The 22,551-nt window shown below is 37.4% G+C and overlaps 2 protein-coding genes and 1 long non-coding RNA gene across 6 annotated transcripts in view; 1 reads left to right on the top strand and 2 right to left on the bottom strand.

Annotated features, from left to right (window-relative positions):
- Positions 1-400: 400 nt before the first annotated feature.
- TTC32 (tetratricopeptide repeat domain 32) lies at positions 401-6,132 on the bottom strand. Its single transcript, XM_043604475.1, has 3 exons — positions 5,490-6,132; positions 1,897-2,063; positions 401-941 (listed from the first exon to the last, which is right to left on the bottom strand). The coding sequence occupies exons 1-3, from the start codon at positions 5,639-5,641 to the stop codon at positions 802-804; spliced, it is 459 nt and encodes a 152-aa protein (XP_043460410.1). The 5' UTR covers positions 5,642-6,132; the 3' UTR covers positions 401-801.
- LOC122497429 lies at positions 2,070-2,561 on the top strand. The gene is made up of 2 exons (XR_006301110.1): positions 2,070-2,279; positions 2,385-2,561. It is a non-coding gene; the product is annotated as an uncharacterized LOC122497429 (long non-coding RNA).
- Positions 6,133-9,728: 3,596 nt separating the features above from the next.
- The window catches only part of WDR35 (WD repeat domain 35), a 60,875-nt gene continuing 48,052 nt past the window's right edge, over positions 9,729-22,551 (bottom strand). For 3 of the 4 annotated variants that reach the window (XM_043604470.1, XM_043604473.1, XM_043604471.1), the window contains 10 exons: positions 22,023-22,159; positions 21,066-21,269; positions 19,561-19,707; positions 18,547-18,679; positions 15,939-16,049; positions 14,810-14,974; positions 13,568-13,708; positions 12,752-12,908; positions 10,932-11,172; positions 9,729-10,630 (listed from right to left, as the gene is read on the bottom strand). In XM_043604470.1, coding sequence (XP_043460405.1) covers positions 10,480-10,630; positions 10,932-11,172; positions 12,752-12,908; positions 13,568-13,708; positions 14,810-14,974; positions 15,939-16,049; positions 18,547-18,679; positions 19,561-19,707; positions 21,066-21,269; positions 22,023-22,159 — 1,587 coding nt within the window. In that variant the 3' untranslated portion in view covers positions 9,729-10,479. Of the gene's footprint in view, positions 10,631-10,931; positions 11,173-12,751; positions 12,909-13,567; positions 13,709-14,809; positions 14,975-15,938; positions 16,050-18,546; positions 18,680-19,560; positions 19,708-21,065; positions 21,270-22,022; positions 22,160-22,551 lie in introns of those variants that run through there. The other variant, XM_043604472.1, reaches the window with a different exon arrangement.

The following is a 22,551-nucleotide window of genomic DNA, read 5'->3' as shown; positions in this document are numbered from 1 at the left end:
TTTAGCTTAGCTGTATAAAAAAGCTTTGCTCGCCAGGTGAATGCCACGGGGAGAAAATGGCAGGGAACTATTCTAGATTAGAAGAACTCAAAGAGATACAACAACAAAAGGCAAGGTAACTTGATTCATTCCAGGTCCAGAAATAAAAAGCTACGTGAGACACGGTGGAAGCAATCAGGGAAATTCGAACACGGGCTGGGTATGGACGATATTATAGAATTATTAATTTTATGAGGTACTATAATGGTATTGCAGCTGCAGTGGAGGATGTCTCGATTCTTAGAAGCTGCAGACTGAAACATTTAGGGGTAAAGTATTGGGATATCTGCAACTTCTTTTCAAATGGTTCAGCAAAATTTATATATTTAAATATAGAGAGAAAGCAAATGTGGTCCAATGGTAACAACTAGCGAATCCAAGTGAAGAGTTTATAGATGTTCGTTGTATTGTACTTCAACTTTTCTGTAAATGCCAAATTTTTTAAATACAAAGTTGAGAATAGAAAACAACAAAAAATATAGTTTTACTGAAGAAAATGCCACACTCTTCTTTAAATATTTTACTGTAATAACACACTATACCTTGGTATTATTTATTTACACTTTATAAAAAGCAACTTATTCAACATAGTTACTCAATCTGAAATTAACTACTTTAAATACATCACTTAACTTTCGGTGCTAATAATGAATCTCTACCTTAAATAGAAATCGAAATAGCTCAACACCTAACTTGACATTACAAGCAACGAGATGCCAGGTATAAGGATCATGAGTTAATATTTCAATTATGCTAAAACTTTCAATAATTTTTTTCATTAATTCTTCTTTGTTTTTCTTCTTTGTCTAGAATAGTCTGTTTTAAGCTCAAGGTAGCATCTTGGAATCCAGGATTTAAGTCTAATACCTTCTTGAAATCTTCCAAAGCATCATCAAAGTATCCTGTACCAGAACGCAAAAAATGAAAAAGAGTAATAAAACTGAGTATTTCTATACATTATTCATAGCAGAGTTCAGAGAACACACACTTTGGCTTTTATATTTACGAGCTTTCAACCACTCCTAGTAAAGGATTGTTTTTCTCTTAGTAATGACATACACATGTGTATATCAAAGTAATTTTGCATGTCCTTACGTCATCATTAAAATTAAAATTTTAAATTCAATTTAAATTAACACTTAAAATTAGCTCTGGGTTTATTTATTTATAGCATAAATCATCATAAAATCTCAACAAAATCCTAACACCGATTTTACACAATGACAGTAAAATTAAAAACAGGAAATTCGTATTCTTTTTAACACTTTAAAAGAAAAACAGTACCTACAGTCTCATTAATGCAAGGATCTAAAACCCTTTCACTTTATATTGTCTCAGGTGCCTTTAAAGACTTTAACTCAGAGGCTCAGTCGATTGAGTGTCACCTCAGGTCATGATCTCGCAGTTCACCAGTTTGAGCCCCACATCGGGCTCTGCTGTCCGTGGCGCACAGCCTGCTTTGGATCCTCTGTCCCCTCCTCTCTGCCCCTGCGTCACTTGCTCTCTCTCTCTCTCTCTCTCTCTCAAAAATAAATAAACATTAAAAAAATAGATTTTAACTCAGACAAGTTTCCCAGGTGGTCGTCAGCACTGCCCTCAAGTAGCAGTTGGGAAGGCACAGGCGCCCAGTGACAGGCTCACCCTCACCCGGCCTAGGTCCAATCCCCACCCCAGGGCTCCACTGCGGTCTGTAAAGCCCACCAAAAGCCCAAAATAAAAGCTTTCTTTGTTCCAGGCTCTAAGCCTCAATTTTAACATAAATTGGAGACTTGGTGATTACTACATTAGTTTCACAGCATCTGAGAGCTCTGAATTCACAGAATATAGTCAAAGACAAAAGGGGGAAAAAATTCTTACCCAGCCTATACAATATCAACCCTCTGTTGTAATACGGAACTTCGAACGTGGGCTGGACTCGTATGGCAGATGTGTAGTCATCCATGGCTTCATAAAAATCAACCCTCAAGTACTTGATTTGCCCCCTGTTGTTATACGCAGTAGCCAAATCCTCGGGGCTGCATTTGCTTTAAACAAAAAGTTCCCATTAAAAACGTGTGTTACCAAATGCCTCCCGCTTCCACTTTCACTCTCTTTTGGGTATTGTCAAACTTCATCGCCTATAACATGCAGTATCTACACTGGAACACCACGCTGAAGAAAGGAAATGCGAAGAAATAAAGCAGTGGAATCAGTTTTTGTTTAATCCCGTTATCCACGTTGTAGGGAGATAGCGCTACCTGGTCAGTCTGAAAAAACACATTAATTTCATAGTATGTTCAGAGACCCTGTTCACTGACTACTTGTTTTGCAGAATGTAATATTAAAATCGTTGTTCATTTTCTCAGCACATACCAGCAGGGCAAAGACGACATGCTGAGCAAGGAGGAAAAGCCAGCCTAAAGTTCCAGTCTGCAACAGACATACGGCAGATTGAATCATCAGTGTTACTCTCAAATTTTTAAGTGATCCCCCCAAAAATGAGATTTCTAATCATTTTTCACCAATAAAGAAATACACGTTGACCCTGACTGGAAATTCAGTATGCTGTCCCCCAGGGAGGGCTTCTCAGGACAAAGCTGCCTTCCCTCCCATCTTAGGTGGGATCGCCCCCAAGGCCACACGGGCCTTCTGCTAGGAGGGCATCAGCCCCCAGGGCTCTGGGGGTCCTGTGTGCAGAATCGGCTCTGCTTCTGAAGCCTCCAGAGGCTGCCTAAGGGGCTCTGAGTGAGCAGACTTTCTTTAAGGGCTTAGCCGAGGCAGCCAGACCAGCCACCAACTCAGCGGGTCACCCCTCCCCTGCCAGAGGAGTCACTTGCACAGAGAACATTAACGGACGCTGCTCCGTGTCCGAGACAATTCTGTTTTCCTTTCTTTTTTTCCAGGGGAATTCTCAAATTTGAGCCAAATAGAAAAGGCACAGGCTACACTCAGCTCTCATTTCCTTGTGATGCCCCACGGTGCAAAGTACAGTCCTCAGAAAACACTGTGACTGCAGTCAGTGATATTAAAAGTGACATTCTCTTAATATCGAGATCCTTGAGATCTGACAGGCACTGCAACCACGGCTTCCACCAGAGGTCCTCACGGGGGTCTCCTTCAAAGTCTAAGTTCACTAACTATGGACAGAAACATTGCAACATGAGAAAACTTCTGTTTCCGTGAACTATGACAGAGACTGAGTGCGAGAATACTCTGGATGCCACCAGCACCATCGCTGAAACCTGGGGAACAGGAGGGCACGCTCCCTACAACTATCTCTGTTACGATACTCAGTGAACTGCCGTCCAGTAAAGGGTTTCTTTTTAAAAATGCAGCCTCAGGACTCCAGGAAGGTTTTAGTCATTCCATTTTTAAGCTTTAAAACTTTGTTACAAATTTCTTATATTCAGAGGTCCGTAAAATGTTTGGTTCAGAATTAGATCTCATTACAACAAATTCTAAAAATGTACTTTTCATGTGGAAATTGCTTCATATTTTAAACACACGGGCTAACAGTCAAAGCCGAAATTTATTTTCACAATATTGAGATTTTAGTAATGATAGTATTTATCATACTAGAATTTAATTACCTAACACAAATGTGGATTTTTTGCATTTGCACACTTTAACAAAAATAAAAAATAATAATAATACATTTGGAAGTTAGGTTTATGGCTAACACTGCACTTTGGGATATGAAAACAAAATGTTGTAAACCATTCAGAGTGACAGGAATGCAAAAATTGCAAATACTTTTTCAAAATGGTTCAGTGACCTATTATTTTAAAAAATAAATTGAAGCTAAAAGATATATTTGATGGAAAAAAATCTGAAATGACAGAATTCATTGTAAATTCATGAGATCCTAGATTTTCAGAACTGTAAGGAAATAAGGTTCATTCAGGCACGCTGACCACCTTCTACCAAATGTTGGCAGATGTTCTGTCCTGCCTTCGTTAAGACGCAGATACTACATTTGCTACAAACATAGTCAGTGCTTTTCAGGTTGGATGTGCAAAGGAGACTAGATGGCCCAATATTTCTGTTGCTGATGAATACTTTTTGAAACCTACTAGGTAAGTCTATTCTTTGAGCTTGAAACAATGATAGAAAACTACATTTTCTATGTTTACTAATCTTTTTTTTTTTTTTCCTTGGCTGGTGGGGTCGGGGGGAGCTCAGGGAATGATGCTACTGTCTTCCTGCCTGTTCAGAAATTTCTATTAACTATTACCTTGGTGTGTTATCAAAACAAGAAAGCAAATTCATTTTTTCTGGTTTCATTCCATATGAGTTTAACAACCTGGAGAAGAATCATAAGGCTCATTCAAAAAACAAACTGGCATCCTGTCAAGAAAAACCAAAACCCTGAAGAGAGAGAAGAGTGATGGTGCAGAAGACACAAAACTGGCAAAAGGCTGTTCATTCCACCCGTCTCTGTTCTTTCTTTTCTCATCCTCGTCCACCCCACTCCGTCAATAAGAACACAGACAAAATTTGGAATAACAACAAATGCTACACATCCAGGTATAAACCCAAAGTACTTGGGGCAAGCAGGTATTAGCAGGTGAGGATGGTAACATCACAAAAAGAAAAACATTATATGCTTTCTGACAGAAGTCCACACCACCACCTGTGACATAGTCTTGCCATAATACAGGATCTGAATTGGATCGAGCCTCGGGATTTAAATGCCAACTCACAAACAGTGCGGGAGACATCAGGGAGATGAATTCAGTAAACACTCAAAACACACGATGGCTTCCTCGACAGACTTCGAGGGAAAAAAAGAAGGGGAGCCTTATAGATTAAGAGACCTGGTGCATCCTGACTTGAACCAAATGCTATAAAAAACAAACCAACCAAGAAATCAAACAAACAAACAAACAACAGACGTTATTAATCAGGACACAACACTAATTGTGTATTTCACATTAAGGAATTTTGTGACAATAATGATATTATGGTTGTTTAAGAACCCTTAATATTTAGAAATGCATTTTGAAATATCGATGGATGAACGATGTGTGGGTGAAATAATATTTAGGCCGAGTGATCTCCAACCCCCCCCCCCCCCCACGCAACACACACACACAAGTGAAAAAGGAAACACCCTCGCTGGGATGTGGCGGTTGGAGTCGCAGTCCCACGTACTCGCGTGGCACTACCCAGTCGTGTCCAATCGCCATCACAAGGTCTCCGATATCCGCCTGTTAAAATGACAGGCGGAAAAGCGTAGCTGCCGCTCTGGGTCAGAGTGAGTAACACAGAACTCCCAGGGGCGGGGGGAGAAGGCAGCGGGTGCCCCGGGTGTCCCAGAAGAACGCGACCCTTGCTGCCCTTCTGAAAAGGCAAGCATCCGCCCCCAGCATCCTCGGTACCCCAAAGTCAGGCGGCTGAGCGCCGGGCTTTGACGACCCCTGCTTCGCACCTCCCCGAGGTGCAGCTACCCCACCTCTCGCGATAGTTACCTCACGGGCACAGCTCCCTCGGAGCCTGCACAGGCGCACTGGCGAATGTAAGCGGAGTACAGCGTCTCGGCTTCCGCGTATTCGCCCTTGTTGAAGTGAGCTTGGGCGAGTGCCAGCGATGCTTGGCTTGGTTGCCCTTGCTGCCCATCCATAGCGGTCTGAGGCCTAGCTTTTCGTGTAGAAAAGGAGTTGACTTCTGAACGGTTAGAGGCAGCACCACGGGGCCACTTCCGCACTCCCGGAATTTGACAGCAAAACCTCGGCGCTCGCAAAGGGGGAAGTTTGTGCCTTTCGAGGACCCATCATCTCGCGAGATCGATGACCCGGTGCTGGCGGGGAGCTCAGTCGTACCGGTAAAGTTCGGACCGACTGCGGTGAAGTGCGGTTCTGGTGTTACTGCTGGTCCTGCCTGCCTCTTTTTCTAGAAAGCAGTAGACAGATGGTTCCAAACTGGTTTCCAAATCCGTGGACTTATGTTGCGAGGAGCTTGTCCTTTGTTACAGCGAGTTATGGGGGGAGAGAGCCTCACTGTGCCGGAAGCAGAAGAAACCTTGGTTTGCTTTACGAATGGCTAATTGGCCAGCAGATTTATTGTAGCACGCCTTTGGGGTTCCAGCGACCACTCTCAGCCAAACACCCGGTAGAGGATGATCTGAATAGGCTGGGGCCATTCGGACACACTGTCGAGAAGGTGTCCGAATTCAAACTACCATTTATTAGCTCCAAGATCCTAGATTGCAAACCTCTTATATCTGTGGAATAGTGTAAGAATTCATTAAGTAATATGTTGTGCTAAAAATTTGGTCTGTTACGTTAGTTTACATTCTCTGGCTGTTGATGCCAAAGGGAAACCCAGATTGTAATTGATTAAGTACAGTAGATATTTAGTTCAAGTAAGAATTACGTAAAGTGAACACTCCAGAGAGGAGACTAAGAAAACAGTTCCATTTATAATGGCATCAAAAATGGATAAAATATTTAGGAATTAACCAAGAAGTGAAAGACTTGTCCAATGTAAACTATAAAACACTGCTGAAAGAAATTTCACATAAATAAATGGAAGGACATCCCATGTTCAAGTTAAAAGGACCTACAGATACAATGGAATCCATTTCAAAATGCCGATGATACTTTTGTAGAAATAGAAAAAATCCATCCTAAGATTAATAACGGGATTTCAAGGGATCCCAAACAGCCAAAAACAATCTTGAAAATAACAAAGTCGGAGTACTCACTTCCTGTTTTCAAAACTCAACTACAAAGTTATAGTAATCAAAACACTGGTATTAGCATAAAGACAGCCTTTTCAATAAATGTTGCTGAAAAAACTGGATATCCACATGCAAAAGAATGAAGTTGGACTGAAACACCATATAAAAAAATTAACTCCAAATGGATTAAAAACCTAAACGTAAGAGCTAAAATATAAAATGTTTAGAAGAAAATATAAAGCAAAAGCTTTGTGACACTGGATTTGGCAACTTCTTGGATGTGACCCCAAAGACAAAACATAAATTGGACTTCATGAAAATTTAAAACTTTTGTGCATTAAAAGACTATACAGAGTAAAAAAAAAAACCCAGAGAATGGAGGAAATATCTGCAAATCATGTTCTGTGAGAGATGCTGGGCTGATGTGTCCATCTACTGATAGGACACACAAGATTCTGAGTTGGTGTCTCTGTCACACTTGAGAAGCTCTGGTCTACATGACACTGGAGGGCCTGCCCTGTAATTTCATTGCTGGCGCTAGGCTCAGTTGCTGTCCCTCTGTGACGCTCAAGTCCGTCTTCCACAGAGTCCACCTGCATGTGGTGCTTTGCCTGTGGGGTGGCATCAACGAGCCTCCTCACCCAGAAATACAACTGCAACACGATAATCTGCTGAATGTGTTATGTTCCCCTGCAACTTCATACTGTCAACTGTTGAAAAAAGTATGGCCACACCAACAACCCAAGCCCTGAGAAGAAAAATCAAATAAGGTCCCTCAATGGGCTCCTCCTTCCCCTACAGGGCAGCCTCTTGCCTGACCCTATGATCCTGGGGCCTCAGTAAAGCTTCACTTTCATTGACTGGACCAGTTAAAAATATATATACATACACACAAATACATATGTATACAAGCATACACACATACACATACATATTTCCCCCCCCCCCCAAAATATATAGAGAACTTTGGAAACTCAACTCTTCCCAAATGAGTGTACTATTTTGCATTTGCACCAGCAATATATAGGGGTTTCAGTTGTTCCATATCCTGACCAATACTTGGCAGTTTTAATTTTGGCTATTATGGTATCTGTGAGAGGTATCTCATTTTTCTCTAAATTTTACTTACTAGAAATATAAGCTATGCCAAATAATTAGTAGTTAAATAAAATATTAACTCCAAGCCTCTTAATGGCTACTTTTTCTCTTAATTTTAGAGAAATTTCTTAAGAACAAGTAGTTCTTATTATGAAGAAAACTTACAATACAGTGATTTCTTCCTACTTTTAAAGAGGTTATTAAGACCATTTTCATTTCCCATCTCTCATAAATACCCTTTATGTATTTTTGTAGTTTTCTACCAGGGATATATGTTACTTTTCTAAAAATATGTTTATTTTTTAAAAAAAGCATTAATTTATTTTTAAAAATGAATTAATCCTAAGAATAGACAGTAGGGGGCAACATAATATTGTCATTTTCATTTTAGAAACTCAGTAGCAATATCTTAGAGCTATAAAATTATCAAATAAGTACTTCTGATTTTCTCTTAAAAACCTGGTAAAAATTTCCCCCCTTTCTAAATGAGAACTCTATATGACCTCTAGAGTAATTCACTGCAACCTCCAATCATCGGACATTTGCCTAGTACCTGTCAAAGTTGTTTTTTCTGTTTGGTAGTAAAAATGATATTCTACATCTATTGTACCTCCTGTCCCTTTCTCCTCTTATCCACTCTGGAGCCCAACACCCTCCTAAACAACCCCCACTGAAAAATTTAAATCAAAACAAAACAAATACCACATTACCCTTAAGTTATACATAGAGGAAACTAGGAATAAATACAAGTCAATATTTAGTCTTTCCTTTTTTTTTTTTAATGCCATGTAAAACCTAAAATCTCAGCTCTTGGAATACAAAAAGATCATTTCAAAGTGTATTTAGCAAAAAAAAAAAAAAAAAAACAACAAAAACAAAAAAACATGTGTAATAAAATTAGCATTTGTGGCATGATAGCAGGTCAACAATCTTTGTTGCTTGTTAAGCACATTGCTTATCACCATAAATTTTATCAGTTGGTCCCATCATCTCAATACTTTGGCCTACCAAAGTATTTTCAAACTTTGAAATGTAATACAATTATACTTTGAAACCTCACATAATTCAGGCCAAGTTTTATGATAAAGAACAACTCAGCATTAATTAAATGGAGTCAGTACATGCTTATTACAGGAAGAGAAACAACATAACTGCTTCATTATACTGTTTTCATTATATGCTTCATTCTGTCCAACTTCTCTCCAAGTACTTGTTATATATAGACAATTTTGCTTCTCTTTGCTCCTTTCATCAGGGGAGAGTTTTTTGGTGTTGTTATTCTGAAATTTCCTTCATGCTGAATAAACCAAATTAAGTCAGTTCATACTGTGGGTCTTTAGTCTCTAGTACTATTTTTATGCAAAACAAAGGTCCTTAAGACATTATGGAAGATCACCAAAACTTTCCGAGATATAAATCCCAAACAGGCATAAGATTTTACAATAGTAGAAAAGACATGTCTCTCTATATATATGTATGTGTTTACACATATATGTATATATGTATGTATACACATGTAGACATATGTGATAACTAGGTCTACAAGGTATAATGGCTGTTTTCAGACATTGTGGTAACTAACCTAAGTATTATAGCTGCAATAGTAGCGTGGCATATTTCTCTTTATTTATTGCCTCTACTAAACATCAGCCAAACTTGAGCAAATAACTGTGATGAAACAGTGCTAGAGTCTGGCCTGCAGCCACAAAATGAAAGGACATAAATTCATGAGAAAGAAGTGGAGAACACTTCTAGCTATATAAAACAGGTAAGCAATTACCCATTGTAATGCTTGCAAGTTTTTCTTTTTAAATTAATGATAAAACAGACACATTATTAAGAAAGGATCATTCCCCACAGCCCCAGAGCTGTTTAAATGAAGGGCCCTGCTTGGAGACAGTGTTTCAAATAAAACTATAACTATAAAATGGATGTTTTTGTATAAATTTATATCATTATAAATACAGCCAATTTTTCTGCACAATATAAAGAGTAATGCCAAATGCCATCTTTCAGATGAGGCTAAAAGGGTAGATAAAAAAGGAAAAGCTATATAAAAAAATAAGGCTATTAGAAACAATTCAAATTATAAAAAATATCTTTAAGTGTCTTCTCATTTCTGAAAATAAAATACAGAAGACATTCAATACTTATTTAATTAAATACAGCTAGCAATAGAGCTAATTTTAGTATCACAATTGTTTAACATTCTTCTAATACAGGTTATGTCAACTCCCTAAATTCAACTTTGCCCCACTCCCATGCTTCCCCCACCTGCCCCCTGCCAAGGTTTCTTAATGAATTAGTAACCTTGAAACTGTGAGAAAAATTTCTTATTTGGAATTTTTTCATAGTATTATGTAACCATAATTTATAGACAGAGAGATAGATATAGGCAGGTAGGAAATAAGGCTGATTTCCATACATTTTAGATGAAAATCAGCATGATTATTTCATAGTTGTATTTTTACACAAAATTGTATGTATACATAATACATATATGTATATATAATATAGATGTTATATACACATAATTTGTAACTTTGTGTGAATATACAACTATGAAATAATGGTGCTGATTTTTATATAAAATGTATGAAAGTCAGCTTTATTGTATATCCAGTTAGAGCTATGTATACATGCTACATGTATGTTACAGTTAGATACAATCTGTCATTTCTTCATCCCACTGAACTATGGCATAAGGGACAGAAGTTGTAGTTACTGATTTCCTGAGCCAGAACACAGTGCTTGCACACATTGCACACCCAGAACTGATATTCTGTGATTGGGCTTCCCGTGGCAACACATGTTGGCAATTTCCCTTCCCCTCTGTAAAAGCAAGAGGAAAAACAATTAATTATACTTTAAAACTTCTAATTACTTAAACTACTTATCACAATTAAAAAATTAAGGAATGAAAAACATCTCAAGGCAACTTTCGATTAAAAACTTTTCTTACAATAAGAAAATAAAGCATTAATATACTCACAAGACTAAATAAAATAGGTTGTAATATTAAGGTAAATTACTTCAAAATTTAGTGCTTAAATTATTATATCACACTACTACACTTATAGAAATCTCAGCTTCTAATAGGGTGTATAACATATACTAATGACAATTAGCCTACCCTTCAAGAAGGCTGTCCAATTCAGATTTTCTATTATCTTTTGGAGTATGTTTGGTGAAGATTTCCAAAGCGAGATCTTCATATTGCTGTTTCTGCTCTGAACTGAGGGTCTCTAAAGATTCAAGTTTAATAAAAGCTTTTGAACAAGTACCAAAAGCTCTACCGGCACACGCACAGAGCGCTAACAGAGAGTAGATCTCGACGGCAGGGATGATGTCTTCATAGTCTCTCAGGTGAAGAGCTAGAGAAAAGAGGACAACTTAGATTTTGAAACGAAATCATTAGTATGACCATGCATGGAAAAGAGTCTATGTTAAGCTGCTTTAGTTTAACCTACATGAACTCTTACAAACTTAAAATAACGGTGGGAGATCGAAGCACTGGTAGAAGGAAGCAGGTTACGTGAGTTCCCAGTTCTGTAACGCTAGCTAACAGCTCAGGTCCTACAAAACAACCACCATCAAATGATGTGCACACTCTGCCATTCAGAAACACACACAAAGACAAAATAATAATAAAAATTGGTATCAAAACCCACATCTTTTGTTTCATGTTAATATATTAGAAATTTCTGTGGCATTCCAGAAAAAAGTAAATGAATATTATACTGTTAGTCATAGTACTCAAAATAACATCAGGTTTCTTTCTGATAAAAAAGCAAAGCAGTACGAAATCGTGTCTTTTCCTTGCATCTCTTTGAAGAGATTTTTTTTGTCTTACTGAATGAAACAGAACTTTGAGAAGAGAGAAGTGACAATGTGCCTCTTGTCAGTTCAGACATTTATTTTGATAGCTGCCATATCTTATTTTTACTTTTTCTATACTAGAGATATAATCTTTCTTTAAAATGTACTGTAGAATTAATAGATTGTATATTGGATTTCTTCACCCAGTAGATGAAAACTCTCAAGTTAAAATTCTAATTTATCTTTCAAGTTTAGAAACTGTGTATAAGTTATATGAAATAGAACTATCTTAAACCTAACTGCATAATTTATACCACATATTAATCAGTTAAAATTAAATAAAGGTCAGTTGTAAACATGTAAAAATAAAAATAATTCTTATGTATAACAACCAATTAGAAAAAAAAACTGTTACAGTCCCCTTGCTAATACAAGTGATAACATGGATCTGTGTTTACCAACATGGAAACATGACTGCAATATACAACGGAGGGCATAAAGCAAGCAAGCCCCTGAACAACATATATTGTATGATATTAGCTTAAGGAAAACTGTCCACAATTTTATAGGCATGGAGAAATGTCTAAAATGAAGTTCGCCCAAATGTCAGTAATCATTACTTCTGAGTTATAAGATTATTTTACAAGTTATTAGATTATTTTATTTTTTTGTTTTGACTGTAATCATTACAGAAGTGACATTTTATTTTTTACAGTGTCATTTTAACAAAAAAACAAGTTAAATACTATAGAAATCTATTAATATGGAAATATTTTACAACATATTATGTTTTTTAAAAAGGACATATGTTATACTCCTGATATTATAAAAAACACAAACTTTCATATATATTCAAAACTTTAACTTCTAATGAAAGGAATAGTGAATGCTATAGACATTCTTTTTGCTTATCTCAAACCTCTGACTTTAATGTGAACCGTATGTATTTTAAAAAATCAAAAGAACTTCAAAAACAAAGGAGAATGTGCAAAATAGACTATAGACAGCAAATCTCAAACATGAAAATAAACCCATGAATAAAAGTGTTACTGAAGTTAATATATGGGCAATCTGAAGGAGCTGGCTCTTCACATTCAATTTAAACACATTGTACCCGTTGGGTCAAAGGCCCACCTGTCTTCAATGCAGTGTCAACATATCCCTCATAGAGCTGCCTCTGGGCAAGTGTGAAGAAGTGGTAAGCCTCAGCCCCTCTCCAAGCATTATCTGTGAACCGACTAGTTGTAGACAGAACTTCCTCTTCCAGCAAACCAGCCAAAGCAGATGTGGCCTATGAGTCAAGCAGAGCCACGTTTTCTGTCAGTGCAACCATGAGTCACCCTAACGAAGACAACTTCTGAGACGGTTTATACATTAAACTAAGGAAAGTAGATTTTATCATTTACAAAGCTGTCATTACAGACTTCATTTCTCCATTAGAAGTCATATTTTGTTAAGCTGCTGTAATCAAAAATTTCTTTCAGCTTTATTAAACTATAATTGACCAATAAAACTGCAAATTATTTCAAGTGCACCTTGATGTGATCTGACAAACATACACGCTGTGAAACAATTCTCCCCATGGTGTGGTCAAATTTTTTAATAGAACTCATTATAAACTTTAAGTTAGTAAGAGATTCGTTTACACATAAAGTAATATACATATTCTAGCAAGGTTTTTAAAACTCACTGGTTAGAAAGGGTTTACCAAGTAAAAAAAATTAAAGCAAAGTCTACAAATTAGTCTTGCAGGAAAAGTTTCCAATATTCCTCAGCAGAAATTTCTAAATTTGAGTACTAATTCCAAGTCAGTCACTCCTTTTCCTCATATCATTTAAGAAAATAAATGCAGACAAGCAAATTAAATGGCCTGTCCCTAAAGAGAAGTTTGATAGTCTTTTTTCCTTAAACACCCCAGATGACTTCATGTTCTGTAATGTTCCACCTTACCTCTGAGCTCTTTCCTTTCACTTTTCCTCTTTGGGCATTTCTCACTTGCTCATGGTACTGCTCAATAAGCAAAGCGGACAGTACGTACAGCTTCTTGACACGTAAAGGTTTGGTTCTTTTCTTTGCCTCTTCATCTGCAATCTTTAAACATTTAAAGAACTTGGGGAAGACATTTCTTAATCTTTATTTGTACACATACAATCATCTCTAAAATTTGATTCTTTAATAAAAAGAAAAAACCAGTAGGATGGAACATAAATACCACCCATTTATGATAAATATTTTTAAGCCCATTTCCTTTTCCTTAGCTTCTAAGTACTCAGTTCTTTCCTTGGCATTAGCCCTTGGAGTTACAACTCATAACAAATGCTCTTAAATAAGTAAGTCAAAATGAAGAAAGTTTTCATGGAAGAGGTAGCATTTTCCATAAGGAGATTTTAAAAATGTTCCAAGTATACTGAGATAAGAGGACTTTAACATGGTACAGACTTCAGAAAGAAGGATTTATCTAAATGATTGAGGGGAATATTCCCTTTTTTGTTAAATCAACGGGAAAAAATAGAACAGAATATAAAATGTATATACATTAATACTGTATTAGTCCTTTTCCTTCCAAATGCATATTATGAAACAGTAATGTATTTAAAATGTGTACATTTATTTTTTTAAGTTTTTTAATTCATTTTGAGAGAGAAGGAGAGAGAACTCGCGTGCACACATGCGTATGTGAGGGAGGGGCAGAGAGAGAGAGCTAGGGAGACAGAATCCTAAGCAGGCTCTGCTCTGTCAGCGCAAGAGCTCCACGTGGGGCCTGAACTCACGAAACACAAGATCATGACCTGAACCAAAACCAAGAGTCAGACACTTAACTAAGCCACCCAGATGCCCCTTAAAATGTGTAATTTAAAAGGACAAAATTCTATTATCAACAGGATTTAATTCCCATTATTAAGGGAATTTGTATTTTATGGTCCCTGAAAATTCTATAACTCTTTGTTAACTTCAGTATTAAGTAAATGTTCAATTGTTTAGGGATCAGTAAGGTGCTAACACTAATGAATAGCTTTTTTAGTAAAAGGTAATAATACTAAGATAATGCATAGTTATAGCAGTAATAAAACAAGAGGGCTTTTGCTATAGCAAGTACTTGTTCTCAAAGAAAATGGAAAATGTGTTCTTCAGTACATAAGAAAACATTGGTAACTAGAACGTAGCAAATACTCACCAAGATTATTGTATTACCTTAAACATCAGTTTAGCAGCATCATAAAAGTAATTGGCTTTCCGATAGAGTTCTATGGCATCAAGAGTTTTATTCTTTTCCAATAAATGAGATGCATACCTCGCTAACAGGGATCCAATTTCTTTCATACTGTGATTTTTAGCCAACTCAACAGCTTTGTTCCACTGAGGGGGAAAAATATGCCATTCAGCTACTGAAGCATTTATAGTCATACATGTCATAAAATTCACACAACAAAGATTTAAGTTTATAGTAATAAATAACACTATATTAAAATTAAAAACCAGTATATATTTCTTTTAATACAGTAACTTTAATTAAGAGTCTCATGCTCTACCGACTGAGCCTGCCAGGCAGTTTACAGTAACTTTAATTAAAATCAGAGCAATTATAAGTTCTATAAGTCAAACATGTCAAAATGATTAAATGGCCCAAGACTGTGATTTGCTTAAGAAGGACATCAGAAAAGAAAAGCTTCAAAGTTTATAATTACAATATTATAATTCAATTTTGCACCAGCTAGAAGTGAGGAAAAGCTATACTTGCTTATAGTAGAACAAAATATGTCATTTCGGTTAAGAAAATGTCCTATCAGATTTAACATTTAAAAGTTATTTTTAAAAAGCAAATGGAGCTTTATAAAATACTTCAAGAAAACACTTAAAGGAATATACTGATATTCAACAATTTCCACAATTCTGCACTTTAATTTTAGTTAAATTCCAGCTCCCAAGAATATCAAATATATGTTTTCTCTAAAGAGACAGGAAAATAGATTGCCAAAATAAATACTGATAAGGTAACTCAATTCCTTCCTCTTGCAATGACCATTAACTAGTCCTTCTTTGGAAACAAAACCCTAATAAAATGCAGAAAATTATGAAATTACTTCCAGACAACAAGTTGCCTGACTAAAAATAAAAAGCACAGGGTTTGCGCCTATATTGACTTAGTTACGAGTGGGTCACCCTTAACGGTAGCACTTCAAGAGGTAAATGCAAACTCTAGTATTTTCTAGGTCCTCAACAAAGTAAGAAAGCATCTAGCTCCTTTCACAAAATCCACCTCAACCCTACAGTGGCAACAGTCTAAAAGGATGACTAGGGACCTTAATTTTCAGTTCCTTACTTGGTTGAGATGTACACAGGTATCTACTGCTGCCTTTGGCTGATTACATTTCAAAAATGCGGTCACTGCTTGTTCACACATTCCAACCCTCACAAACATTTGTGCTATTTCCTGTAAGGACAGAACAATATTATCAGATCTCACAGACCAAGGAAATCACTTATAGTTTAATTTACAAAACTCCATAGGGACATACGAATATTAAATTTACTGGTGGTTACAGTAATTTTTCGTTGCAACATACACAGGGGCAGAGGCTACAAACCAGAAAGGAGGCTAAGGCATCACTGTCTACAAAACCGGTGCTTCACTGGCTCCGGCTGCAGATCTACTTTTTAACCAGGTCCGGAACGTCCTGCACTCTGCTCCTCTAGTAGCTAGGGCACAGAAACGTCAAGCTGGGAAACAAACCCCATACTGGTGTGTGAAAAAAACATTTAAGGCAACTGATGGTATAACAATGGTAATGTTAGAGGCTTAAGGAAAATCTCACATTCACAGAGCTCTCTAATACCTCTCTGAAGAAATGCCCCAGATAGGCCATTCATTAATTCAGGAAGCCAGATCCCAAACAGAGCTCCCTCCATGGGTGGTGGGAAGGAAAAAGAACCACAACACAAACCCACCATACCCATCTGGCTCACTCTCCATTTTCAGAAAATCATTTTTTTTTTCCTTCTGAATATCTAATTGGCAAGAGTTTTCCTCTCCCTACCCTTACTTCTTTTTTTTTTTTAATTTTTTAAACATTTATTTATTTTTTGAGAGAGAGAGAGAGAAAGACAGAGCACAAGCAGGGGAGGGATAGAGAGAGAGAGAGACACAGAATCGGAAGCAGGCTTCAGGCTCTGAGCTGTCAGCACAGAGCCTGTGATCAGGTCATAATCTCACAGTTTGTGGGTTCAAGCCCCACGTCGGGCTCTGTGCTGACAGCTCAGAGCCTGAAGCCTGCTTCTGATTCTGTGTCTCCCCCTCTCTTTCTGCCCCTCCTCTGTTTGTGCTGTCTCTCTCTCTCTCTCTCTCTCTCAAAATAAATAAACATTAAAAAAAATAATAAAATATTTTGGGAAAATCATAAAAGTATGTTTTAGATCCAACTGTCTTTTTAAAAGTAATGTTTAGGGGCACCTAGATGGCTCAGTGAGTGTCTAACTTTGGCTCAGGTTATGATCTCACAGTTCATGGGTTTAAGCCCAATATCAGGCTCTCTGCTCTCAGCACAGAGCCTGCTTTGGATCCTCTGTACCCCCCTCCTTTCTGCCCCTCCCCATTCACATTCTCTCTCTCTCTCTCTCTCTAAAATAAAACTAAGCATTTAATTAATTAATTAAAGTAATGTTTATATTTTTCTGGTTACAAAGTAATAGACTGTAATGGTAAATAAAAATTAGAAAGCACAAAAGTTACTTACAATCTTACTACCCATAGGAAATCTCTCTCAATAGTCTGATGTCATTTCCTAACATTTGTGTCTTAGGAATCTATATGTATGTGTGAGCTGGTGTATGTATTGTGTTCATACTATATATAGTTCCGTTCTCTGTATTTTTCAATTAAACATTATGTAAATTTTACCGTATTAAAAACTCCTTCAAAAACTTGATTTAAAATTTGCAATACTAAAAAAAACATTTGCACTACTAAAAATTTTTAAGCATTTTAATTAATTATTACTATAGCTATAATAACTTAATATTTACTCAGTAATAATACTATTCTGGATATCCTACAGCAATACTCTTTTCTGCATCATCAGACACACCTAACAGATGACATTAATGCAGGACACACTGTCCCGATATCCAAGGTTGTAACTAATTTCAGTTTCTTTCCTACTCAAGAAAACACAGGACTGAGAATAAAGTACATGAAAATGCCATATTACAGGGATAATGGCTCTAATTCACAAGAGACAAAACTGAATTATCAGAATTCTATCATCTACTAATTAACAAACAAAAATTTTGTGGTAGAACTCACAACCGATACATGTCCCGACCCTGCAGTTGAGAGATGCTAACTCTACAGGTACTATACAGCTCAATGATTTACATTTTACATAAAACAAATAAAATATAAACTCATTAACGTCATTCAAGAATTAAGAGGCTTAAAAAGGACATTCAAAACAAATTTCCAGAGAACTCTGTTTTTTTCTTTTTTAACACTAAATACTTTGTTAACATAACCTAATAAAAGTCAAGCTATCTTTTTAAACCTTTATTACAGCAAATTTCAAACATACATACACACACACTAATCCCCAGACCCAGCTCAGATAATTTTGAAGCAAACCTGACAAGAGATTTTAACTGTAAATATTTCATGTGTCAGCTAACTTTTAAAAGCAATTTTATAAAACTGACAATACTATAGGAGATTGTGAACATGTTAAAGTAGTGGGAATATGACTAATTTTCCCTCTATTTTCAAGCAGTCTGTAATATTGATATATTGTTTTAACAATTAAAAGTATCATTCTACATTTAAGAAACTATGAGATTATAGATTTTAAATTTTCTTGTGGCAGAAGTTATTTCCTGACTATAACACAAAACCTAACAAAAATAACCTAACAAATCTAAAAACTAAAATTTTTAATACCCACTGGAAGCAACTTGTGGTTTTCTGGAAGTGAACTGGCAAGATTCTCCAATCCCTCATAATCTTCCAACATATAATAGCATTCAGCTAAGCGTTCCTGGTTCCGCCCTTGTACATAATACTGTACAGCATTCAACCTAGGGGGGAAAAAAAAAGAACAGTTTCTAAAACTAATGTGAATCTCCTGATAAATAAACACTCTCATTAAAAATGCTCATTCAAATTACTAGTATTACTCTAGTTACCATCTTCAGTTACAGCATGTCTTTGAAGTGTATAAACTGGGGGGATAAAATCTAAAGACTCTGAAGCACATTTTAGTTGCAACATTCTTTGGCTATTAAGAAAAATTGTTGGGGCGCCTGGGTGGCGCAGTTGGTTAAGCGTCCGACTTCAGCCAGGTCACGATCTCGCGGTCCGTGAGTTCGAGCCCCGCGTCGGGCTCTGGGCTGATGGCTCGGAGCCTGGAGCCTGTTTCCGATTCTGTGTCTCCCTCTCTCTCTGCCCCTCCCCCGTTCATGCTCTGCCTCTCTCTGTCCCAAAAATAAATAAATGTTGGAAAAAAAAAAAATTTAAAAAAAAAAAAAAGAAAAATTGTTGTAATTGGATATACAGTTGTGCTTCCAAACACGGACATAAATAAGTGTATTGATCCAAATGAAAACCTAAGAATAAAAGCCAATGACTTCTGAAAATAATCTACAAGAAAACAAGAAAACATAAAATACTTTTCCTTTTTTCAGAAATAAATCATATGTCTTTGAAATGCACACTGTGGTCTTAAACAGTAGAAACCTGCCTGAAACTAAGCACACGTTTGTGAGTTTGGAAACTCCGAAGTTTTATAACACTTATCAAGGATCTCTTGCTCCCCATTGGGAATTTAAATCTGCTTGAATTTAAGAATCCAGGGGGCCGGCCTTCAATGTCCCCAGCTTTGTGCCAATGGGAAGTACTCAGACAGCTACCATATCAAGTGCTACATGAACAGATGAAGAGGTTCACATAGGTCGCCTACCACTTTTGCCGATCAGCAAAGTAGTCTCCGATGGCATTGTGGGCTTGTTCAAGGAGACTGTCATCTGCATCACCAGATCCAGTTTTCAAGAGCTGGAGTACTCTAAACCAATCTCCCAATTTCAGCCGGAGGCCGATAGCGAGATCTCTGTAAACAACAGCATACATTCATTCACTTGACAAATACTTGTGAAGTGCCTACCCCATGCTAGGTTAAATTCCAGGGTACTGAGAATACCCAGCAGTGAACAGACAGACAAGTTACCTCCCCAAACATTTTAGAAATTTGACCAGGAAAGAGGCAATGGGGAGAACTTGAAATCAGGAAAAGGAAATAACTTCCTGCCTTTTATTTTCCTAGCCTTCCAATTTTCCTAGCAAAATACTGATTTAAATAATAATAACTTCTTTTCATCAATTATTGAGACATGATCAAGCTTATTTAAAAATCATACATATACTGGGGCACCTGGGTGGCTCAGTCGGTTAGGCGTCCGACTTCGGCTCAGGTCATGATCTTGTGGTCGCGAGTTCGAGCCCCGCGTCAGGCTCTGTGCTGACCGCTCAGAGCCTGGAGCCTGTTTCAGATTCTGTGTCTCCCTCTCTCTACCCGTCCCCCCATTCATGCTCTGTTTCTCTCTGTCTGAAAAATAAATAAACATTAAAAAAAAAAAACTTAAAAAAAAAACAAACCATACATATAAACACATATTTGGTTTTATCTTTCTTTTCAGGGCTTAAGCAGTATTAGGGATCTCCTTGAAGTACAAATAATATTAACAAAATTTAGACATAATGTTTATAGCTGAAATACATACATTATTTTATGCAAATCTAAAATGAACATAAAGAATAAAACTCAATCCCTATATACCGTTCATTTTTATTTCACGCTCCTTGACGACAAAAAATTAAATAAAGGTCTAAATCAAAAAAGAAAACCCAAACGTTGAGCTGCATAATAAATGATAAAAGCCCCCAGTCTCTGCAGTCTTATGTTTTTTTTTCTACCAAATGAGAAAACCTCCCATGGCCAGCCATTAATATATGTAAAAAAAAAAAAAAGAAAAAGGAAACTGCCTCCGAATTTCAATACATAAATTAATGTAAGGGCCACGTGGAATATCCAGGTTGTAACTAAACAGATTATTTTCTGTTTTTTAAATCTTTTTTTTTTTTTTCAACGTTTATTTATTTTTGGGACAGAGAGAGACAGAGCATGAACGGGGGAGGGGCAGAGAGAGAGGGAGACACAGAATCGGAAACAGGCTCCAGGCTCTGAGCCATCAGCCCAGAGCCCGACGCGGGGCTCGAACTCACGGACCGCGAGATCGTGACCTGGCTGAAGTCGGACGCTTAACCGACTGCGCCACCCAGGCGCCCCAACAGATTATTTTCTGAAAGAAGTGGTATGACACATTTAGTCTACTGTACATTCCTCATTTGTACAGAAGAAAAGCATGAATGCCAGAAGTACTCCAGAATGCCTGTACCTTCATTACTCACCTTCTGTCCATATCAAGATACATTCTTTCTGCCTCTTCAAACCTGCCGAAGTAGGCAGCAACTTCGGCCTGCTTCATGGACTCACTCTGTAGATTGCCCAGGCGCTTCACGAACTTAATGCCTTGGTAATCTTTGCAGCGCACAAACGCTTGCTCTGCCGTGTGCAGATCTAGTTTCTGAAGAGCTGCTTCAGCCAGTAGGCGCCTTTATTAAAACAAGAAACAGAAAAGCTTATTGCTATTACTGATAAACAAGTCTTGAACCCGAATTTAATTATTATACCTGTTGTTTCTAGTTAAACATGGTGGGAAGTGATTACTTTAACATATTTATGTATGTTTTACTTAATATTATGCTTATTTTGAGTACTTCCAAATCTGAATTTAATTTCTGTATTTTAAAAAGAAGAACATGGGGCGCCTGGGTGGCGCAGTCGGTTAAGCGTCCGACTTCAGCCAGGTCACGATCTCACGGTCCGTGAGTTCGAGCCCCGCGTCGGGCTCTGGGCTGATGGCTCAGAGCCTGGAGCCTGCTTCCGATTCTGTGTCTCCCTCTGTCTCTGCCCCTCTCCCATTCATGCTCTGTCTCTCTCTGTCTCAAAAATAAATAAAAAGAAGAACAAAGGGGCGCCTGGGTGGCTTAAGCATCACTTCAGCTCAGGTCATGATCTCACGATTCATGGATTCCATCCCTGCGTTGGGCTCTGTGCTCACAGCTCAGAGCCTGGGGCATGCTTTGGATTCTGTCTCTCTCTCTCTTTCTGCCTCTTCCCCACTCACTCTCTGTTTCTCTCTCAAAAAATAAATAAAAAACAATAAACATTTTTTTTAAATAAAAAGAAGAACAAGAATGCAAGTCTACCCCCATGAAGGCTACCATGAGAGTGGGAGACAACAGAGCTGAGACTTTAAATGCATACACCAGACATTTTGGGAGGATTTTTTTATTTTTAAATACCAAAGTCGGGGGTGTGGATTGTCCTCGATGAATTGAGATGCATCTTCAATTCCAACTTTCTCAATCAATGCTCGACTATCTCGCAAGGACCGGATCTCAAAGTTAATTATATAATCCTTGTTTGGGTGTTCTGGATTCTAAAAATAAAGATGAAAAGAAATGCAAATACCTGCCGTTAGAGTATGTGTTTCTTTTTTACAGTAAAACACATGCACACACACAAACAACTGTATCATGTTGTAAACCAAAATGGGAAGAAAAGATATTCCAATGTGTGGGTCTTTGAGTTATCTGGAAAACAGCCACAATCCACAGGTGAAGTTCCTCCTGAGGTTACTAGGCTGCCCACAGGGAAAAGAGGACAGTGGAAGAAGGGTTGTCTTACAATCATACAGCCTTGTTTCCCTCAGCTTAACTCTCATGTTCCCAGGAGCTACTATTCTCTTCTCGCCCAAAGTGCTGCAGAAAAGACATGTGCAGGGGCCTCTACCAGCTCACTCCTTAATCTACTCTCTCCTTGCCAGGGGGG

This window comes from Prionailurus bengalensis, chromosome A3 (assembly GCF_016509475.1).
Source record: "Prionailurus bengalensis isolate Pbe53 chromosome A3, Fcat_Pben_1.1_paternal_pri, whole genome shotgun sequence".
NCBI lineage: Eukaryota > Metazoa > Chordata > Mammalia > Carnivora > Felidae > Prionailurus > Prionailurus bengalensis.
This window is presented reverse-complemented; position numbering and strand designations above follow the sequence as displayed.

Excerpts from the sequence above, each read along its gene's own strand:
- TTC32 (XM_043604475.1), bottom strand. The coding sequence starts at position 5,641 with ATGGATGGGCAGCAAGGGCAACCAAGCCAAGCATCGCTGGCACTCGCC. Across the intron at positions 2,064-5,489 it reads GAGGGAGCTGTGCCCGTGAG|CAAATGCAGCCCCGAGGATT; the intron begins GTAACTATCGCG and ends TTTTGTTTAAAG. Across the intron at positions 942-1,896 it reads GTTGATATTGTATAGGCTGG|GATACTTTGATGATGCTTTG; the intron begins GTAAGAATTTTT and ends GTTCTGGTACAG.